Source organism: Apteryx mantelli, chromosome 1 (genome assembly GCF_036417845.1).
Source record: "Apteryx mantelli isolate bAptMan1 chromosome 1, bAptMan1.hap1, whole genome shotgun sequence".
NCBI lineage: Eukaryota > Metazoa > Chordata > Aves > Apterygiformes > Apterygidae > Apteryx > Apteryx mantelli.
The window spans coordinates 128,703,633-128,723,038 of NC_089978.1; the positions used below are offsets into that span (position 1 = coordinate 128,703,633).

The 19,406-nt window shown below is 37.5% G+C and overlaps 1 protein-coding gene and 1 long non-coding RNA gene across 2 annotated transcripts in view; one reads left to right on the top strand and one right to left on the bottom strand.

Moving 5' to 3' along the window:
• CFAP44 (cilia and flagella associated protein 44) overlaps positions 1-19,406 on the bottom strand; it is a 45,404-nt gene that overhangs the window by 15,673 nt on the left and 10,325 nt on the right. Inside the window, exons 7-23 of the mRNA XM_067301796.1 lie at positions 18,581-18,695; positions 17,872-18,036; positions 16,480-16,635; positions 16,037-16,084; positions 14,851-14,950; positions 13,511-13,605; positions 12,101-12,310; positions 11,050-11,160; positions 9,154-9,306; positions 7,242-7,463; positions 6,615-6,760; positions 5,349-5,619; positions 3,150-3,205; positions 2,517-2,679; positions 2,070-2,200; positions 896-1,107; positions 417-579 (exon numbers count right to left, since the gene is read on the bottom strand). Coding sequence (XP_067157897.1) covers positions 417-579; positions 896-1,107; positions 2,070-2,200; positions 2,517-2,679; positions 3,150-3,205; positions 5,349-5,619; positions 6,615-6,760; positions 7,242-7,463; positions 9,154-9,306; positions 11,050-11,160; positions 12,101-12,310; positions 13,511-13,605; positions 14,851-14,950; positions 16,037-16,084; positions 16,480-16,635; positions 17,872-18,036; positions 18,581-18,695 — 2,517 coding nt within the window. The remainder of the gene's footprint in view (positions 1-416; positions 580-895; positions 1,108-2,069; positions 2,201-2,516; positions 2,680-3,149; positions 3,206-5,348; positions 5,620-6,614; positions 6,761-7,241; positions 7,464-9,153; positions 9,307-11,049; positions 11,161-12,100; positions 12,311-13,510; positions 13,606-14,850; positions 14,951-16,036; positions 16,085-16,479; positions 16,636-17,871; positions 18,037-18,580; positions 18,696-19,406) is intronic.
• Positions 1,313-18,942, top strand: LOC136992622 (uncharacterized). Its single transcript, XR_010885029.1, has 3 exons — positions 1,313-1,463; positions 6,698-6,815; positions 18,911-18,942. It is a non-coding gene; the product is annotated as an uncharacterized lncRNA (long non-coding RNA).

A 19,406-nucleotide genomic window follows, 5' to 3' on the forward strand; every position in this document is an offset into this window, starting at 1 on the left:
CAAGTAATGGTTATGATGTTAGTGCAACTGACTTATCCCAGCTTTTGCAGCGTCTGCTCTGTGTGGCGCTGGTAAGGTTAACTGAGGGTTGACTGTAATGGTCTATTTGGTCCATAAGCCATCATCAATTTAGCCCCTCTCTTATTTCCTATCTGAAGATACAGCTACCTAGTTGAACCAGTGATCACCTCAAATTGTTTAAAGTTTTAAGAAGAGGAACCATGGTTGCTAACTGAAAGATTTTAATCCTCACTTGAGACTCAAAGGCACATAAAAGCTCAATTTTAATTATATCCATTAGAAGAATAAAAAACTAGGCAGCAACATGATAGCCCCCGTATGACAGCTAAACAGAATTATTTGACCTCGCACAAGAAGCAGAACTAAAAGGGCACAGATTCTGATTCGAGACTCACAGTTCTTCCCACTCCTCCTTCCTCTTCATGATCTTAGCTTTGGCCTTGTCAGATTTCTCAACAATTCTTTTGATTTGCTCACGCTGGTTTGCTATAAGACATGTGGTCACCGTTTGTACCTCTGACTTTTTCAGCTTTTCCGCCTCTGATTCCCCCTCGACAACTCTAGCAGCTGGACCAAAAAATAACCACATGAACACATAAGTACTGAAAACCCCTGGGACAGCTCTTACAGAACTGATGTAGATCAGGATACTCTACCACAGTGAATGTTCTGAATGCATTCAGGTTGTTTTAGTTCACTCTTAGTCACATTCTACCCACAGAGTTGACAGACTATTGCTGACATCGACTCAAACATGGAAAACTGCATATGTATGTCACTATGTAACACACTATATTTTCTTTAGCTTGAATTCAGGAAAATAAACTAAGATGAAGGACAGAAATCATATTACTGATAAGCTTTAAATGATCACCAGTAGTCCTTTGCATATGCCTTGTCTCGCTCACAATCTCCCTTTGCTCTGTCTCTTTCCATTCTTGTTTAAGTACCGTCTTCTTCCATGTCTCACGTTGCTTATCTTGGTAGCATTTCTCAGAGATTGCTAGGAGTCTATAGGTAGAAATCTTATGATTGCTTTGAATAGCATGAACAATGACAGTGTCAAATTCCAGTGAGTCCCGAAACCTGAAGAACCAAACGAGACAAAACTGGTGTCAGCAGGAGCAACTACCATTTTTCCCTCTATGACCAAAAGGACATGAGTAATACAGTATACTAATTACACACACGATCGTTACAGGTAAATACACAAGTCAGTAACTAATAGCACAATGACATCTGATACTGTCTATTAACTTTCATCCAATCTAGGAATGGAGATGCTCAAGAATAAACACATGAACCGTGCTCTCTGCATCAAAACTTGCACTTGGTTCTTCAAGGGAGTATCTTTTATCCTCGATTAAGGAGCAATTAAAACAGGTTCATTCAAATCTTCTTGTCAGTGGAAGACCCAGTGTTACACGCTCTGTTTCACTAAGGTATTTTTGTTAGCGTCTATAGTTTTGATTTTTATTGTGAATTTATTTTTATAAATTCATCTTTTGGTATAATGCTTATATTTAAGAAAACAAACCAAAAAATGCATCTTGCACTTAAACTTGTGTTCTTGAGAAAGTTCATTTCACATCTTTAAATTGTATAGAGTACATCATATTTTTAATGACACTAAAATATCTGACAGACATGCACCATGCCTGAAGAACAAGGGTTCATTTCATAGATTATTCTTCAAAGTTCGAATAAGAGTTTTTGGATCTTACTGAACTTACTGGCAAAATACAGGCAAATTTATTCTCTGAAAAAAGTTTTATTTGTATAGAACTGAATCAGAATTAAGTTATTTTCTTGATCTGCATATCTGAATTCTGACCAAGAATTCAAAAGAAGCAAGCATGCCCAGATATCAACGTGCACTCTTGTTTATGTCCCAAATCAAATAAGAATAGAATCATAAGAGAAGAGGAGAAACATTGATTATATAAGAAAAAAATATTGCATTCTTTTTCCTTCTGGCAGATACAATTTAGTAGATGATAAGCTTCATGCAAGGTCAGAAAGAGAAGTAGAAAAGAAGCGGTACTTACCGATTTTGTAATTTCTGCAGTCCAATCAAGTGTTTCTCCTGCTCCCAAGCCATCTCCTTTTGCATTAACTGGATTCTCTGTGTTGTCTGCCCATCCAACTCCTCAAAGATCCTATGGTCCATCTCATACTGCTGCAGAAAGACATCTCAGTACCCTGGCTACAAGGTTTTGGTATGAAATGTTTTTGCCCAGATACCAGAGTTCCACACACATAACAGTCCTCTACTTCAGAGGCTATTCTATCTTCACAGAGAACCAAGTTTTTCCCATATGCTTCTTAAATGGCATAAATCAAGAGCTGTGATTTAGAACTCCTGGCGAATTATGTATCCATAGGACTAGCTTGATCCACAAAGTTGGACATCTTTGGCTCTAACACACTGGGTAGCAACATTTTGGAAAAAGGAGCCTCTAAAGGTAAATGAACCTTACAAAAACCATACGTACCTCTCTGTGCAGCTGCATATGCTTTGGCAGTTCCTGATTCTTTTGAAGCAAAGAAAGAAACTCATGTCTCAGTGCACTTAACTCTTCTCTTTTCTTGTTTTTTTTGTCTTCGGCTTCCTTCATTATCTGTTCGTACTCCTTTTTCTGCTTGGCTTTCTCAATGCTGAAAATTCATAAAAAAGCACATGACATTATCTCAGTGGAAGAGAAGAAAGATCACAGTTTGTGTAACCTTTTAGCTTTCCTTGATAACCTTAAACTCCCAATGAACTTAATTGCTCTGAAGGTAATTTAGAATGCAGCACTAGCCTCTAAGCTTTCCAGGGAGAGGCCAATAATCTTACTATATATTTGTACAGCCCTAGCATCCTGGGGCTCGAACCTTGGCCATGTGTTGTCTCTGTAGTCTGAAGTTAAATAAGTCTCAGAATATCATCCTTGAATTACTTCCGCAGAACAAGGAGATGAAATGGAGGGAAAAGCCAAAAAGACCTTGTGTGTAATGAGGGAATAACCCAAATTCAGGGTGATCCTTTCCCCACTCCTCTTGGGAGGCAAGAAGAGATATGTGGTTGGAAGACAGAGCTACCAGTGCTTGAAAATCTCTTTCTTCGTTATCCAAGCACTTCTTACCTGTAGGCATTGGGATCCTCAATGTCTTCAGCAGCCTTCTCCTTCTCAAGACCACTCTGGAATAAAAACATTGTCTTGCCTTTAAACAAGCAATAATAGTTTTAACAGATAATAAGACTGTTACAAACATTAAGAGAGAATTCCCATTGTCCCTCACAAGTCAGACAATGCTTGGAAAACCAAAAGAAACCTTCATGATCCATGTTGCTATATAGGTCTTAAAATCAGGTTTTAATGTTTCACGAAAAAAAATCAAGTTGTTCTACATATAAAAGAACTAATGAAGCCTAGCTCTTATGGGCAGAAAACACAAATCCTATACCCTCCCCATATACATTTACCCCAACATGACTGCACACCCCAACTTCATTCTGTCCCCTAAGATCTTTGGTTCTTCAGTCCCCCAGATCCAACACTCTAGTCTTCCATCACTGCCAGGTTGACAAGAGACAACACATTCTCAACTAATTCCAAGTTACATGTGTAATTCATCTGATTTGCTTCTACTGAATCCAGAATGGGTTCCCAGTTATTAGCTGTGAAGAATGACAGATGGATGGACACTGCAACTGCACAAGGCTCATTTCCTTAGGAAATCATGCTCTAAAAAAGAGGTGTGGGGCTATCACCCTACAGTGAATACAGTGGTACTAAATTAATCTGTAATATAACTTAATTAGTTTCAGAAGATTTGTATTTGATTCTCTAAGAATCTCATTAAGTTTAACAATGATGTAATTTTAAAAATCTTTCACATGACTTCCAACTAGAATAGATACTTAATGAAGATTTACTTTGATAAGGAAAAACTCTATTCGGATGGTCATTAAACAATGTTGCTAGCCTGAACAATAGAAATTGCACCATAAAGATCTTAATATAGAGCTACTTACATATTCAAAATAATAAAATTACATATATATATATAAAAAAATAAAAATATATATATATGCTTTATAATTGTATATTAATCACTACTTGTGATACTGGAGCTAGCAAGGAGCTGATACTGTTGTTTCCAATCGTTCATTTAGTTAAGAAAATCATTTTTGAGTCTATTCTCAGTGTTATATATTCTTGTGATATTGGTAAAAATTCCAGCTAGTCATGAGCAGTTCTAAGTGACTAAAATCACAGTCGTCCTTACACACACAATTTCCTCTCTGCCTCCCTTGCTACGTATCTTTCCAAAAGTAGTTTCCAACTAATACTGAAAATATTTAAAACTTGAATTTGATTATCTTGACACTTTAAAGGAGTTTTAAACTACACTGAATGTAGATCATCTCCAAAATTCATTGTGCATTATAGCACTTCCTTACTCAACAGCTCTCACCGTTTCTTTTCAGTTAGATTTACTTAATTCAGTGATTCAAAGAATTTTTAAAATGTGTGTAATTTTGGGATGATTCAGTAAAGTTAGAACATTTTAGAGTGGATAAAACATAAGAAGAGCAAGACTTTATCTTATCAGAAGGACTGTTATCAAGCTCCAGTGTCATCTGTTCAAACCTGCTAAAGGTAATGAGCTGCACAGTGATTACAGAACACATGTAGAATCATTACTCCTGATGCTGTACAAGACTGGAAGAGCAATAGGATCAGCATCATGCTGTGCTATTTTGTAAATTTTAAAAATCTAGCTTGTCAATTGTATATTTATTGTACCAAAAACATTGAGAAACTATACATTTGGCATTCTCCAACACTGTTTCTAGATCCCCCACCCAGAGCTGAATTGTACTTTACTGGAATTAAATCCAAGACAGATATTAAATATGTGAAATCTTTGTGGTACTTTCATCCTAGGAACATGCATGATTATACCTTTGAGTGGGAAAAGGACAGCAGAATATTATACACAAACAAGACAGACTTTGCATATTTGGAGTGAAGCATAAAACATACAGAAGGAGCAATTCAGACATAGGGCTTATATATTAGGAAATGTTTTGCATGAGCTCTTTTTTCAGATTGGTTTGGAAACCTCAGCTTTTGCTATTGAAGATCTGCAATCCAAAATAGTTGAACTGGGTTTTGCCCATCTGCAGCAGTTTCATAGTAAATAGGCCTTATTAAGTGAAAAAAGGTAGCTAGGAATGTATACATTCAGAGCTGTTTTGAAATCAGAGCTGCAGGTCTTCATATGATCAAAACATTCTACCAAAGAGTTTGCCGAATCTTCATTTAGTGACTTACCCTTGGAGAAGGGATTTTGGCTTTTAGCTCTTTGTGAACATCCTCTGGAGACAAGATGTTGAAGGCAAAAATGTTTCCATCTCCACCGCAGGTAATCAGAAACCTATCATCATAACTAGAACAGATCCTCTGAATCTGGCCATAATCATTGTCATGTACATTGAAGGACCAGTATTCCTTCAGGGTATTTGCTGCGAGGTCTTTTTCTCGGAGAGGATAAACACGCAGTGCACCATTCTGCATCCCACAGAACATCAACAGTCTGCTGGTACTGTAAAACAATTAACCAGAAAGAGTAATAGAAGGTGACCTGTGACAAGCAAGGTCACAGCTCAAAACATGATGCTTCTAAAGAAGAGCTAATCTAACTGAATAAATGAAACTTTCCAAAGTTTGTAAAGTGGAAGCAAAGTATTTGGACCATTTAAAGTAGACATGATGCTACTGCAAACTTCTGGCAAGCTAACTGGCTGCTCAGGAATACTCTAACACCTGCTGGGCATCATGGAACTGGTCTCAGCCCTGAACTGTGCAGGGTACAGAGACCAAGTTCAGAGATGGAAAAAAAAAAAAAACAAAAACAATTTCCTCTCCCAGCTCTCCATCTAGTAGGACTGGTGGAGAATGCAGTTGTGGATTAAAGTTCTTCTGATCTCAACCTGCCTCCTTAAATGCAGACCACACCTGGCCTTATAGGGAATATAATACTGAGAGTGTGCAAAAAGTTATCCTTTTCATTTGTACAGTTCACAGTATATCCTGACAGGCCTGTACTGTCTCCACAAGAGAGATGAACTGCTCCCTCAATGTTCTCCTGGAGGGCTAACTGTGTCTTCTCTTTGCTGAATAGTGAAGAGAACTGGTGCTCTGGGGATCATAATTTGCAATCCAATAAGAAGGGTAGCAAGACTTCTAATGGTTCTTCTTGAGATTGACAATCTAAGATGTTTGTAGCCAATTAGTACTTAATTATCAAAAAAATCAGACATTTTCATCTTGGAGGGTTTTTGAATGTATTCTGTTAGCTATAGTGTGTAACTGTGTCCATTAGGAATTCTAAGTAAAACTCAATCCCAGGAAATTACGGAGAGCTCCTGCATACTGGGAGTATTGGTCCACAGTTTAAAAAAAAAAAAAAAAAAAAAAAAAAAAGACAAAGCAGTGTACCATCCTCTGTCCCAAGTTCAGTTTCACCAGGATTTATCACAAAGTGATCTGTTAAACTACTTTTTCATATTTATTTTTTTATTTTTTATTTTTTTTTACCAGAAAGAGATCTGGTGGATGGGATTGTCATCACTGTCCTCCATACAAATCACTTCAAAGGGTTCATCTTGCTTGTTTTCAAGGTTGTCTTGGTGCTCATTTGAGGAAAACGCACAATGATAGAGGAACCCAGAGTCATACCCGCCCTGAAGAAGAGAAGGACCACAAAGAAGTGGTGAGAACACTGAAGCAGCTGACGAGGTAAATGCAATTTTATGAATAATTTTTCCTTTCCTAAATGTCATTTTAAAAAAATGAATCTACTACAGGTGAAACTTCCAGACACCTAGAGATTCTGTTTAGCCACAGAGGAAATCAATCATTGGCATTATAAGCCATCCTAACACTAAGTTAAGATTCTACCTTCTGCTAGCGAGGGAACAGGTTAGTCTTTGTGCCCATTTAGGCCTCACTGAGAAGACTGCCAATTGGAAACTTATGGACAATCTGAATGGAGTGACACTACTGATTTACTTCAGACAGACCACTGAAACCATCAAATGAGAAGGGAAACCTATGCCCTAGAGATGGCAGGTTTCAAATATCTGTTTTCTAAGATATACAGATGTGAAGGGAAGGTTGCCACAACAATGCAATCCCATAAACATGAAAGAATAACTGATTTACCAAGGAGAGCCAAAATTTCCCTGGTGTTGAATAAAATCCACAGAGGATGGGACTGGGCTCCTCTGGTATGTAGAGAGGTGGCAATGGCTCCTCTTCTTCAGGTTCCTCTTCAAGCTCTTCTTCTATCTGCTTTCCCATCTCCTGTTGCTGCTTTATCCATTCAAGCTTTGCTTTCTCCTTCTCCTGCTTTTTTTTCTCTCTCCGTGCAATCTCCTCTTCCAGCTATTACAGCAAGCAGTGAAAGATGAAATCAATGCTTTCCACACATTACTGACTGAAGGGGTCTCATAAATGAAATCCTAGTATTAATCAGTATTAATTCCCAGTATTAACCGCTATTAACATACTACCTCTGCAGAGCTCCCGAACTCTGTCCTCTGCTGGCTGAAGAGAAAGACTTTAAACTGGAAAGCTGAACTCAGATTCTCAAGTTCTAATGTATCATTGATGCAGAGTAAAAAAGAGAAGCTGTAAAGGATTTTCCTTTTGAACACTAAATAGAAGATTACTGACATTGGCAAATTTATGCAACCTTTAAAACCTTCCTTCCATTCAAGCCTACCTTAGCATAAACAAATATCAAACATTCTCTAAAACAGACTCTTCCTAAGATGATATTAGATAGAAAATCATAGAAAAAGGTCTAAAAAGGCTCTCAAGGGGTCATTCTTTGGCCTCAAGCAGAATCACCTACACCTTAAATATTCCTGGCAGATGTTTGTCTGACCTACACTTTAAAAAAAATCTTCTGCGATGGAGATTCTACAGCTTAAGTAACCTATTTCAGTGCTTTACCACCCTTACTGTTAGAAAGTTTCCTTATACCTTATCTAAAACATCCATGTTGCAGCTTATTAATTATTGATCTATTCCTAGAGGAAAAAGAAAACAATTAATATTCTTTCTCTTTGCAGAAACCTTTTCTGTTTTTAAAGACTTGTGGTGTCTTGCAACAGTATTCTTCTCTTTTGATTAAAAAATATAAATATATAATCAAGAAAACACCCATATTCTTTCAATCTTTCCTTACACATCATGTGTACTAGCCTTGTGATCATTCTTGTGGTTCTTCCTGTGAGGAAACCACCAAGAACTTTCTCCTGAATACTGACTTCCTCCTAGTTATAATGAGAAATGAGGCTTTGCCTGACATTCAGTAAGGTGCCACTCAGAACACAGGAGCAGTTGATACAGAAAGCAGTGAAATCACAGGTTAAGAACAGAACCAGAGAGGCTGCTGTGATCTGATGGATTGAACATGGTGAATGAGAGCCTGCTCACTGGAGCTCTGCTCCTGAGCCTAACACCAGGTTGCTCTATAACTTCACAAAATTAACCATTGCTGAGAGCTGGCATAACTCCTTCTTTGGCCCTGTATTTCTTCTAAAAAGCTAGTTCTCATTCAGAAATGCATAAATTTCAATACTGAAGGTTATTCTTTCACATAAAAATTACCTTTAATTTATTAAAGCATGCAAAAAAAATCAGGAATATTTAACTGCTGAAAAAGAAAGATTTTTCATGTTTGCCTCAAAGTAACCAAATGGGTGTTTTATGACTCTGTTCAAAGGAATTTCCTACAGGGCCAAGGTCAACCACAAGGAACATACTATTCTCTGAAAATTACCAAAATGAAAATATTTTAAGAACTAATGTCCTATGCTATTCTTCACTATCACTAATGTTATCCTCTAATATTGATTAAAATGCCCATCATGCTTTCAGTGTGATGTGCTTGCTATTTCAATGAAAAAACAACAACTTGCAATCTGAAATGCTGAAACACAGCCACAAATGGACTGTACTTGGCCTTTCCCTCTGAGAAGCTTACCAAAAATATGCTGCAATACAGAGACTAGAAGCCCTATAGCACATGGAGAACATGAAGTTCTTCCACAGGAGAATTCTTTACCTTGATTCGGGATTTAATGCTGTAAAAATGGAAGTACTGCATGGGCAGGTTTTTGATTTGATAGGTGGACACGATGCCCTCTTCGTCAGGGTGAGGGGCAGGAACCTGGAGAGCAAAGCCATTCTCACAGAGGACAAGCAGAGTACTCTTCACCTGTAGAAAAGCACATAAAAAAAACAAGCATGGGGAAGAACATATAAATAGAATTGAGAGAAAGGATAAAGAGTTAGTCAGAAGACGCACATGCACAAAATCATACTCCAGCTAGGAGGCATTAACTCTAATTGTATTCTTATTTAAATGGACACATCTAAATGGACACCAGAAACCAGGGAACTTCTGTTATACTGTGTGTCCTAGGCAAAGTTAATGAAGACAAGACATCCTCGCCATATACAAAACAGCTATCATTTTGACACTGTTTAGCTTGAAAACAGCATGATGATATTTTAGGAGTTTGGTTACTTTAAAGGATGGACCTGACCCAGAAGTTAGGGGCTGAGGTTTTGTTTTGACAAGTGCATGAAAGTTCAAATGTTTCTAAACTATCTAAATCCTTTATGTCTTCAAAACTGGGCTGGGAATCTTGCCAAAAGCTATTTTACCTTTGGTTTTCTGTTTTTTCGTTTTTTTAATTGCAGTACCTGCCAGGTCCTTAAAATGCAAAGTTAGGTAAAACAATTGAGGTAAAAGAAATAATTGGTGTTTTGAGATTTTAAAAGGCAAGCCTGTATTTAGTTTCAATTTTCAGAAGCTATCTAGAGAAGAGAGAGAAGCTTATTTTATCTGACCCCTGATTAACAAAGTGCAAAGGTGGCATACTATGGGAAACTTAACTAGGAATAATATTATTCTTGTGTCTCTAAAACCTCAGACTTAAAACTTAATTAATTTAATGCGTAGTCTTTAATCATCAAGGTGCTTATTTTAAAGAGAAAAAAAAAAGTGGTATAAAACACTCAGATGCTTCAAATATGTTTAGTAAGTGCTTACATCTAGCACTGGAGACCTGACACTGGTAGACAGAATTGCTCTGTCATATCTGACATATTAAAGACATAGTGGGTGCTTTTCTACTAAATAGGAATATCTTGCCTTCAAGGAAAGAACCCAAAATGCAGCTGTGAGACCAAGATTTGTCATTTCTGGAGAAAGATAGCATTCATACTAGCAAGAGTTCTTATGTCAGCGCAGTTTATACCAGTTCCCATGAACAAGCTACAATAGCAAAACTTCCCCACCATGCACCAATATAATTGCATCTTGCTGGGCACTTTGTCAGTATCAAAATGCCATGACAAATAGCCCCTCTAAACAACATTACTGGACTAACAAAGTTTCAGATGTCACTCTAACCTTCTCAAACTTTTAAAATAAGTCTTCATTAGCGAGAATCTATTTGAGTAAGTGACTGACTACCTTCAGACTCAGAGTGTGAGCTCAGAGAAGGACCCAAAAGTTTTCTTTATATGCTCTGAGTGCTTTGCCTACAATTGCAAGCGCATGTTTCAACATGGGCAAGAGGCACATGCAATAATGCTCAAATAACTCTTTTACCAACAAAATTTAGACATTAAAAAAGCTACAGCACAAGCTTGTTCCTTCTTTGAAGAATCTCAGGAGGGTGACCAGAATTTTGTGGCTTACATATAATTCTGGTCTTGATTATCCAAAGTCCAAAACATGTCCAGAGTGACTAAACTGGAGATACAGCTAAACAAAATCTGCCATTCTGAAGCAGCCTGAAGAACACAGTAGCAAAGAGTCTTCTACACTGTCTATAGAGAACATGGCTAGGGTGATGGATCTTCATCTATTTTGATCAGAAGTTCTTTTCAAAATGGCGTTCTAATACCCTGGGGGAGGAAAAAAAACAAACAAACATTCACTACTCACATGAGAAGGTGGAGACCACTGTAATGCCTGCACAGGCCCAGGGACACAGATGAATCCAATTGGCTCATATTTGTCTTCAACAGCAAAAAAGAAAACTGTTTTGTCTTTACTCTGAGAAGAAAAACAAAGATGACTGAATCAAAGCTCATCAAAAAAATTTGACAGACTGTAGGTACTCCATGAAATGCACATACCTCAAACTGTTGGTGGCTAAACAGAGGAGTCCTCCACATGCCTTGGACACTTAGAACTGAGCTTCCATGATGATGAGCAAAAATCCTACTCACCTTGCTCCAGGGCCCTGAGTGCACCCATAGGCCTTAATTGCCCTGATAGGCCTCACTTGGGAACTCCATCCATGCATGTTCTGCCCATTGCCCCAGAAGCTCCCTTTAAGCTTCGGCCCAGGCTCAGGCCTGACCTGAGTTGTGTCATAGGTGCACCTGATCCCAGCCCTGTGTCAGCTGTTCCTGAATTGTAGTTTGGATTTCCTGGATCAACCTCAGATGTGACTTGTTACCTTGCCTTTGCCTAATGATCACTGGACTGCTGGTGGAACTGGTGGCTGTCCACTCTGCTTGGCCAGCTCAGGCCCTGTGGGACTGTGCCTTGTCCATGGGGACACTGCCCTTACCTGTGTTGGGGTCAATGTCACGGAGCAGCCCTACTATTGCTGCTCCCTGGCGGTCCTCATACTAAGGTTGGATCTCTGAAGTACAAATGGACTTGCTTCTACTAATTCCAAGCTACTACTAAACTAATTCCAAAATGAAACAAATCCATCTTCAAGGGGGTTACAGAATTCACGCTAAACACTCCAGTAGTTCACAAAATGAACTGTATCAATTGCATGGTTGCTTTCCTTCAGAAAACAAAGGTGAATGTAAACAGATCCTTTTCTTCTCCCAGCACTACAGAGAACTATAACAAGCAATCAGAAGAAATACTGGAAGTATGATGTGCTGTCAGTCAATAAACTTTACCTTATCTATATAAAAATAATCTCTACAATTGTGGCTTGATAAAAATAACTGAAGGAAGTGACACATACCCCTGTAGCAAGCACATCTCCATTTCGTTCATACGCCAAGGCTGTAACTGCAGTAGTGTGAGGTTTGAAAGCTTGTTTCAGATTCATCTCTGCCTTCCCTATATTGGTCCGTCCCGCCACAATAGCCAGTCCTTTGGGATCATAAACTTCAATTATACGCACAACACCATCTTCAAACCCCACAGCAATTAGACCTCCTTTAGGATTTACCTTTGAGTGGAAGAAGGAAGAAAAAGAAATTGCATTGTATGTCAGAGGGCTTAGACTAAAAATCCACGTGCTCTGGTGTTAACCTGTAATCCATTTTATATCCCATGCTACATGGAAGTGGTGATAATGCATAAAGAATGTTTCATACATGGGGAATGTTGTTTTAAATCCATTCTATAAAAGGGAGGGGGAGGATTGGGGATTATTTTTTGTGTTTTTTTTTTCTGAGGGAAGGAGGGGCATTAGACATGCCATGCCATAGGGACTGGAAATGTTAGTGAGGATGTGGCTACAACTTATGGGGAAGAAGTGGTTCATACCAATATATATCAGCAGCTTCTTACAGAGAAGAGCTGGAACTCCAAAAGGAATTATTATACTACCCTCAACGCAATGCTGGGCATCCGATGTGGGTATGATTTTTGAAGAGGTCAGGGCACAGACTTGGGTCTATATGTAAAGTACAGGTGTCAACAGGGACAGCAACTTGAGCTAGAAATAGGAGGCTATGGAGTCACTGGCATTTATCGTGGCAATCAGCTTTCCTCATGAACGTATACCTCATCACCTATAGCATCACTGCAAGTCTGCATGGCCAGAATTATAATTCTAAGAGCACTGTCCCAGTGTTACCCTCCACCTTGGAAATTCAAGCAAAGCACTTTCCTCCATAAATTTTTGTATAATGAACCCACCAGGCTTGCTATGTTTCCTCAAGAACATAACTAGGCACTATTTTAATTAAAATTGGCAAATATGTCTAAAAGAGATAGACTCAACACTCCACAAATGATCAGTTCTGACCACAAGTTCTTATGATTTATCTCCAAATGTTTGTGGATTGTCTGGGCTGTCATTTTAAAATATGTTAAGTAACTCATGTTAATTGACAGTAACTCTGCTTGGCTTAAATAGGAGCTGTTCGTTTATAAAATAAGATTTCCTGCGACTGTCCACCAAGGCCTGATTTTAAAATCTCAGCAAAACACGAAGTAGGAAACCTAACAATCCATGGTAAAGTCAAACTGTACACATACGTTATATATACGTATTACTATACAAACTGTACATATGCATATTACAGTAAATTCCAGTATGGCCTAAACAGTGACTTCTTTAAGATTTTGTATTGTGAGCATCTTTCTCAATTTTCTCATAGACCCTTTATGAATTCTTATTAACACACTAGCAAAAACTTACTACACGAGGTGCCCATGTCAGTGCTGTTCCTCCTTCTTTAAACTTAATTTCACTCAGTTGAGTTTTGCTGATGAAATCATAGATACGCACTGATCCTGTGTGGAAAGAAGATAGTAGGAACTTATTTTTTGCTGTGTTACTTACTATTTAAGATTTATGGAGAAATTGCTATGTATTTTAATGAAAAGCTGGACAGAAAGTTATTAATTTTTCCCTTTAAATATCAAGCGCCCATCTGGAAAGACATGACTGATGGTTACACAGCACCACAGTTAGCGTGGAGCCCATGAACAAAACATAAGCTTTCTTCACTCTTTAACTTAAACACTCCCAGAGTTATAAGGGCTGAAGGTTGTCCTAAGAAGTCCCATACTGACCATCATGTGAAATTCTCAAGTAATCACAGAACAGTGGCATATTCTAAGGGAAATCTGTGCTGACAACATAGGAAAAAGACTATATGCTGCTGATTGGAATTGCCTAGGGAGGAAAATATTTAAATGAATGAAAATGGGAGAGTGTCCAAAGAAAAGCCATCCTCGCCAGAGATGAAATTAACAGACTAGTAGACACACATATTGGTCTGCATAAAACTCCATTCCAGCTGGCATATATCCTAAATGTCATTTGCTCAACTGGTAGGAGTTTATCTTCAGGCTAAAAGTGCATGCACATTGTATAACACAGACAAATGAAAAGACATTGCTGATGAGCAATTTTGTTAAAGACCTTGTAGCATTTTCGCAGCAGCATAAATGATGTTGTTAATGTTCTGGCCTGTGGCTCTTTCAAATCACAATAAAGCTAAATGTCAGAAGCTTAAATAGCAGTATTTATATATGTTAAACAAATATCTGTAATTGCATGTTAGCTTTTGAGAGCCTTATAGCTATTGCATTTGCTCAGAAAGCCACAAATATTAATATTCACAATGACTTACACAATGCTAGATATATATGTCATTTCTAACAAAACAAAAACCACAACACTTATCAATCCAGAGCCTTGAATACAAATGTTGTTATTCAAACCAAATGTCTAATCTTTCCAGTCATTTCTTCAGACTGAACAGAATTTACAAAGCTTCCCATAAAAATTTCTCTCATCAAAACCTGAGGCTTTCAAGATGAAGCAATCCTAACACATTATTTCACAACATTAACGGTTTGTCTTAACTATTAAAGAATGGGTCTGAGGAATAACAATTGTCTGGAAAGCAACTTTACAAGAGCAAATATGCAACTTCAGTTCAAAACAGAGTAGTCCCAAAACAAGAGTACACATTACTTTTCAAAAACCATAATTAAAGGGCCAAGAGAAGAAGGAAATAGTGTACTTACGGTCAAGAGCAGTGGTGGCCATAAGATACGTGACAGGAGAGACACTCATGGCCTCAATCTTTCCAGAGTGAAAGGTATACAGGCACTCTGGATCACGTGTCTTCAGTGCAAAACAGAAGAACAAAAATTCTGCTATATTCTGGAACAGCCCTTAAAAGGTATTATCAGCCATACCTACAGTAAACCTGAAAAATCTAGACAGGGGCTGGTTGCATGAGCAAAATTTGGGGTGCATTACGTGTCTATATGCATTTTTTTTTTTCCATGTAAATATCCATAACAAGATCATGAGTGAGTTAGTGTAGGAACATTAAGCTGATTTTAAAGGCCAGCATTTTCTTTGAGAAAATAAAGGACAGTGCTTTTCACTAAGTGTTTTCAAGCTTGGAGTTAACATTTTTAAGAAAAAGCTGTTGCTTTTGCAATGAAAGCTGTTGTATTGGCAAAGAAAATACTCTCACATTTAGGGCTTATACTGCAAGGGAAATCTTTTCATCATCCAAGGAATTATAGATTTTTCCTATATATTTCTGCTGTTAGTTTTTATAGCATGCTTCACACGTCTCTCTTTGCCATAAAATTCCTAGAACATCATTTATCTGTTATCACAGAACATTATTCCAATCAAAGGGTGCACTCCCACTTACTTCAATACGTTCTAGAGCAAAAATGAAATGCACCCATTTTACCTTTGTCATCTGATTCTTTATCAAAAACATCTACAGCAGTATTACTAGTAGTCAGTTTGATAAAACATGAAAGGTGCATTTCATCTTCTTGTTTTCCGAGTTCTTTATGTTATTTAGAAATAACAGTGATGATTGTTTCAAATACAACCTCTCTAGATAGGTTATGTTAATGCTCTTTGAACTCATATCCTCCATTTAGGCACCCTGTATTTCCAATTTATGAGACTAAAACTCCTTTAAAGTATCTTGAATTTTGCAGCCAAAACTTCAGGAAACAAAAATCGATAATTACTTTTGATAGTGCTGTGCAATCATTATAATCAATAAGGCTATGAAAACAAATTTTTAAGAAAAAAAAATCTTTTTTAATGCTAAAAATTTTAACTGTCCAACTCTATAAAAAATAAACTACTTTGCAGAGGCATCCAGTATATTTAAATGAAGTTATTGCAAGGGAATTGAAGAAATCAGGAGAAAGAAGAAGAAAATAAACTTACAATATTTGAAAAAGTCAAATCCAGCTTCCATAGTGCTCCACTGGCATCCTAAAGAAGAAAAAACAAAACATGTCACTTGAACGTTTTCAAACTCAATTTGAAAATAAAACTGCCCTCTGTGATTCCTTAAAAATTCCTTAAAGATTATCCTTGTGAAATTCAAATGACTGAATGTGGTCATGTTGGTCCTATCAGTCCTACTCATTATTACAGGAGAAAAGAAGTTAGATAATACATTTTGACATTCTACAACTCCTATGTAGTTCTGACTCTGAAAGCCAGAGTCTCACGTTTTTATACTCTAAAAATAGATCCAAAGACGACTGGATTCTACAGAAAAAAAAAAAACCATATTGACTGGTAACAGACTCCCGCTGTTACTAACATCATCTTCCTCATTCTGTGTTTCTCCATAGGGCTGTATGTACTTGAGTGCATCTTACCTGAGCGTACCAAATGGGTTGTCCGCGATCATGAACTTTTGCCATAAAACTCAGACTGACATTCTTGCCAACCAGAAGTTCATTCATAGGCTCCATCTCCAGTAAACCTGTTTCATCCACAGTATTAGCAGCATCTACTGTCTCAATATCCCACACCTTCATGGAGTTGCAAGCAAAAGAGAAAATGAGTATTCATTAGGCCAACATGTCCAAATCATGTTTTCACATACAATTAATACGGAAATTCAAAATGATAAGAAACCAGGGAAGGGTAGATCTTGTAGGCAGAGCGTGAAACCTGTGACATCTGCTTCACTGGTTTGAATATAACCCAGAACATTGACAACCTGCTACTACCATCTGATACAATGGGGTGTAAAGCAAAATCCAATTCTGAGACAACCATGCCATAAATCCAGCCCTGGCACTGGTAAAGTTATACATGGCTGTCTCAGAAGTATAGAGAGTTAACGATACCTGTCTGCACTGCACATTGTGCATACTGAAGCATCATGGAAGAAAGAATAGAATATACTACACATCCATGTTCTGCTGTGTGGGATGAGGACAAGACATCAGCTGGCACCCTTACACCCTGGGTGAACTTTCCTAATGGGATTATATCAATTTATAAAACACAACCAAAAAAAGGCCAGGGTGTTTGAAACCCTCTTTTGTCTACAACAATAAGATTCAGCTTCCTGTTGGTTACCTGGGTCTTTCACACATCAGCAGAAGGCACAATTTGTCTTCCTTTAAAGAGCAGGTGAACAAGATTGCAAAATCCTTGATAATTAGCAGATGAGATCAGAGACGGGTGTGATTAAAGAAACCACTTTGACCTTATTTTATAGAATTATATGTTAACTTCAGGATGCCCAGTGCTTTTTCTTTTAATTGTTACTCTATTTCAGTGCATGTATCTCTGAGATATTCATTAATATCTATGCCATTTTAACATAAATAATCTAAGCATTCACATAATCTGAAAATTAATTTCAAATATTGTCATGTTTACCCTTTGAAATAAAAATAAACATTAATAGATCTGAAAATTATAAAGATTAACCAAAACTACATGTGCAAAGAGATTTATTAGAATGCAAGCAAGAATAAAACTTAGAGAATCATTGAAATTTATTCTGATTTATTAGAGTAAATGGTCATTAATTTACTACTATCAAACAAAAAATGTCATGTAAACACTATCTGATTCAAACCTACACTGTGGAGAAGTGCTCTTACTAAGTTCGTTCTAAAAATTCATTCTCAGAAAGCAATCACAGTGCAAATTTGCCTCCACAAATAAGCTCTGAGAAAGAAAATATGCAACATTTACCTGCTGATCACAAACTTGCACACCTAAATGCAGAGCAATGAAGAAAAACTCACCCGAATGAAGCCATCTTTTCCAACAGTCACAAGCTCTCCTTCATCCAGAATTAACTGGCTGACCGGGCCATTGTGACAAGGCTTGCGTCCAGCTCGACAGAGCTCTACTTTGATGAGGCCTCCTTCCCAAAGCAGCAAGTTGCCCCACTCGGCCCCTGAGATAACCTTCAATGCAAACAAAAAGAATCATGTAAGCACCTCCACTTAACCACGCAGAAATACTGGCAAGAATCTGGTAAATACTTGTGGCTTCTTTCTATGAAAGCATTAAATTCATAGCAATGTACAGATATTTGGAAGAGAAGGAAGGCATAAATGGTGAGGAGATTCAACTTTTTAGGAATGTAGCTTATCATTTACATGCATTGAAATGGTGAAGGATGAGGGATAATATTCTTTGATTTCTTTACTCTTCTTACACTCTACTGTACACTCTAGTAGTGTTTTCACTACTCCATTATAGGAGCCTCAGGTCTAAGCTAACACTGATCTTTCATCTGGGAATTACAATACTAACCGTACTTTTAAATTATTACAAAGCAAACCAGTTTTTTGGAAAATTAATGTCAATATTAGCTTATCACAGCAGTGCAATAAAGGTCTAATTCACCTCATTTTGAAGCAAATAGTAACTCTCCAACTTATTCAGTAGACTTTATATCAAACCCTGAGAGGGAACAGTAAATCAGTTAAACTTTTTCTGACTTACCTTCCCGTCAGGCAGCTCCACATACCCTATAATGTCAGTCACTGCCGTTTTTCCAAACCTGCCCAAGGCTCCTTGTAACTTGAGACCAGTGAATGTGAGAGCCATCTTCCAGAACCTGAGTATAGAAAACATGCCCCTCTCCAACACAAGATTTCCTGAACACACTCTTCATTCTTTCTCAGACATTGAAATAATCTTACCAGGGATACCTCTGAGGTGAAAGCTGTTAATTTATTATTCTTTTTCACAGGAGAACTTGGGTTTATCTTTCTAAAGTGAGATAAAGCTTTGTAACTACACAGTTTTTCTCTATGCTAACCCTATGAAAAGAAAACTAGAAAAAGGATCTGGCAGGGGCAGAATGAAGACTAAACTACTATTTAAAATAAGTAAGTATAAAATACATAGCTATATTCTTCCTGCTGTAACCATTACATGTACTTGGGGAAGCCTATTTTACCCTTGCTATCTCACTGAATTTCATCCAAATACCTCCAGGGACTTAGACAAGACTGTACAAATCTCAGTGAGTGAAAAGTCTTATCCCAGATCGTCACAGCTATTTCTAATTGATCATTATATTTATAGCAGTATAAAACATAACTTTAAGTTACTGTATTGCAAAAAAATTAACATCTACTGCAATTAGGGATCCTCTGTGTGCAGGAGGCATATCACATTTAAGACAGGTGTTGGAAATCGGAATCTGAGACTAAATTTGGGTTAAGGCTCATGTATTTCAGTGTTATAAAAGTTATGTCAGACGGTATTCATAGTACTGTAGCTCAAAAGAAAGACTATAAAAGAGCTTATTTTGTGTGATTTC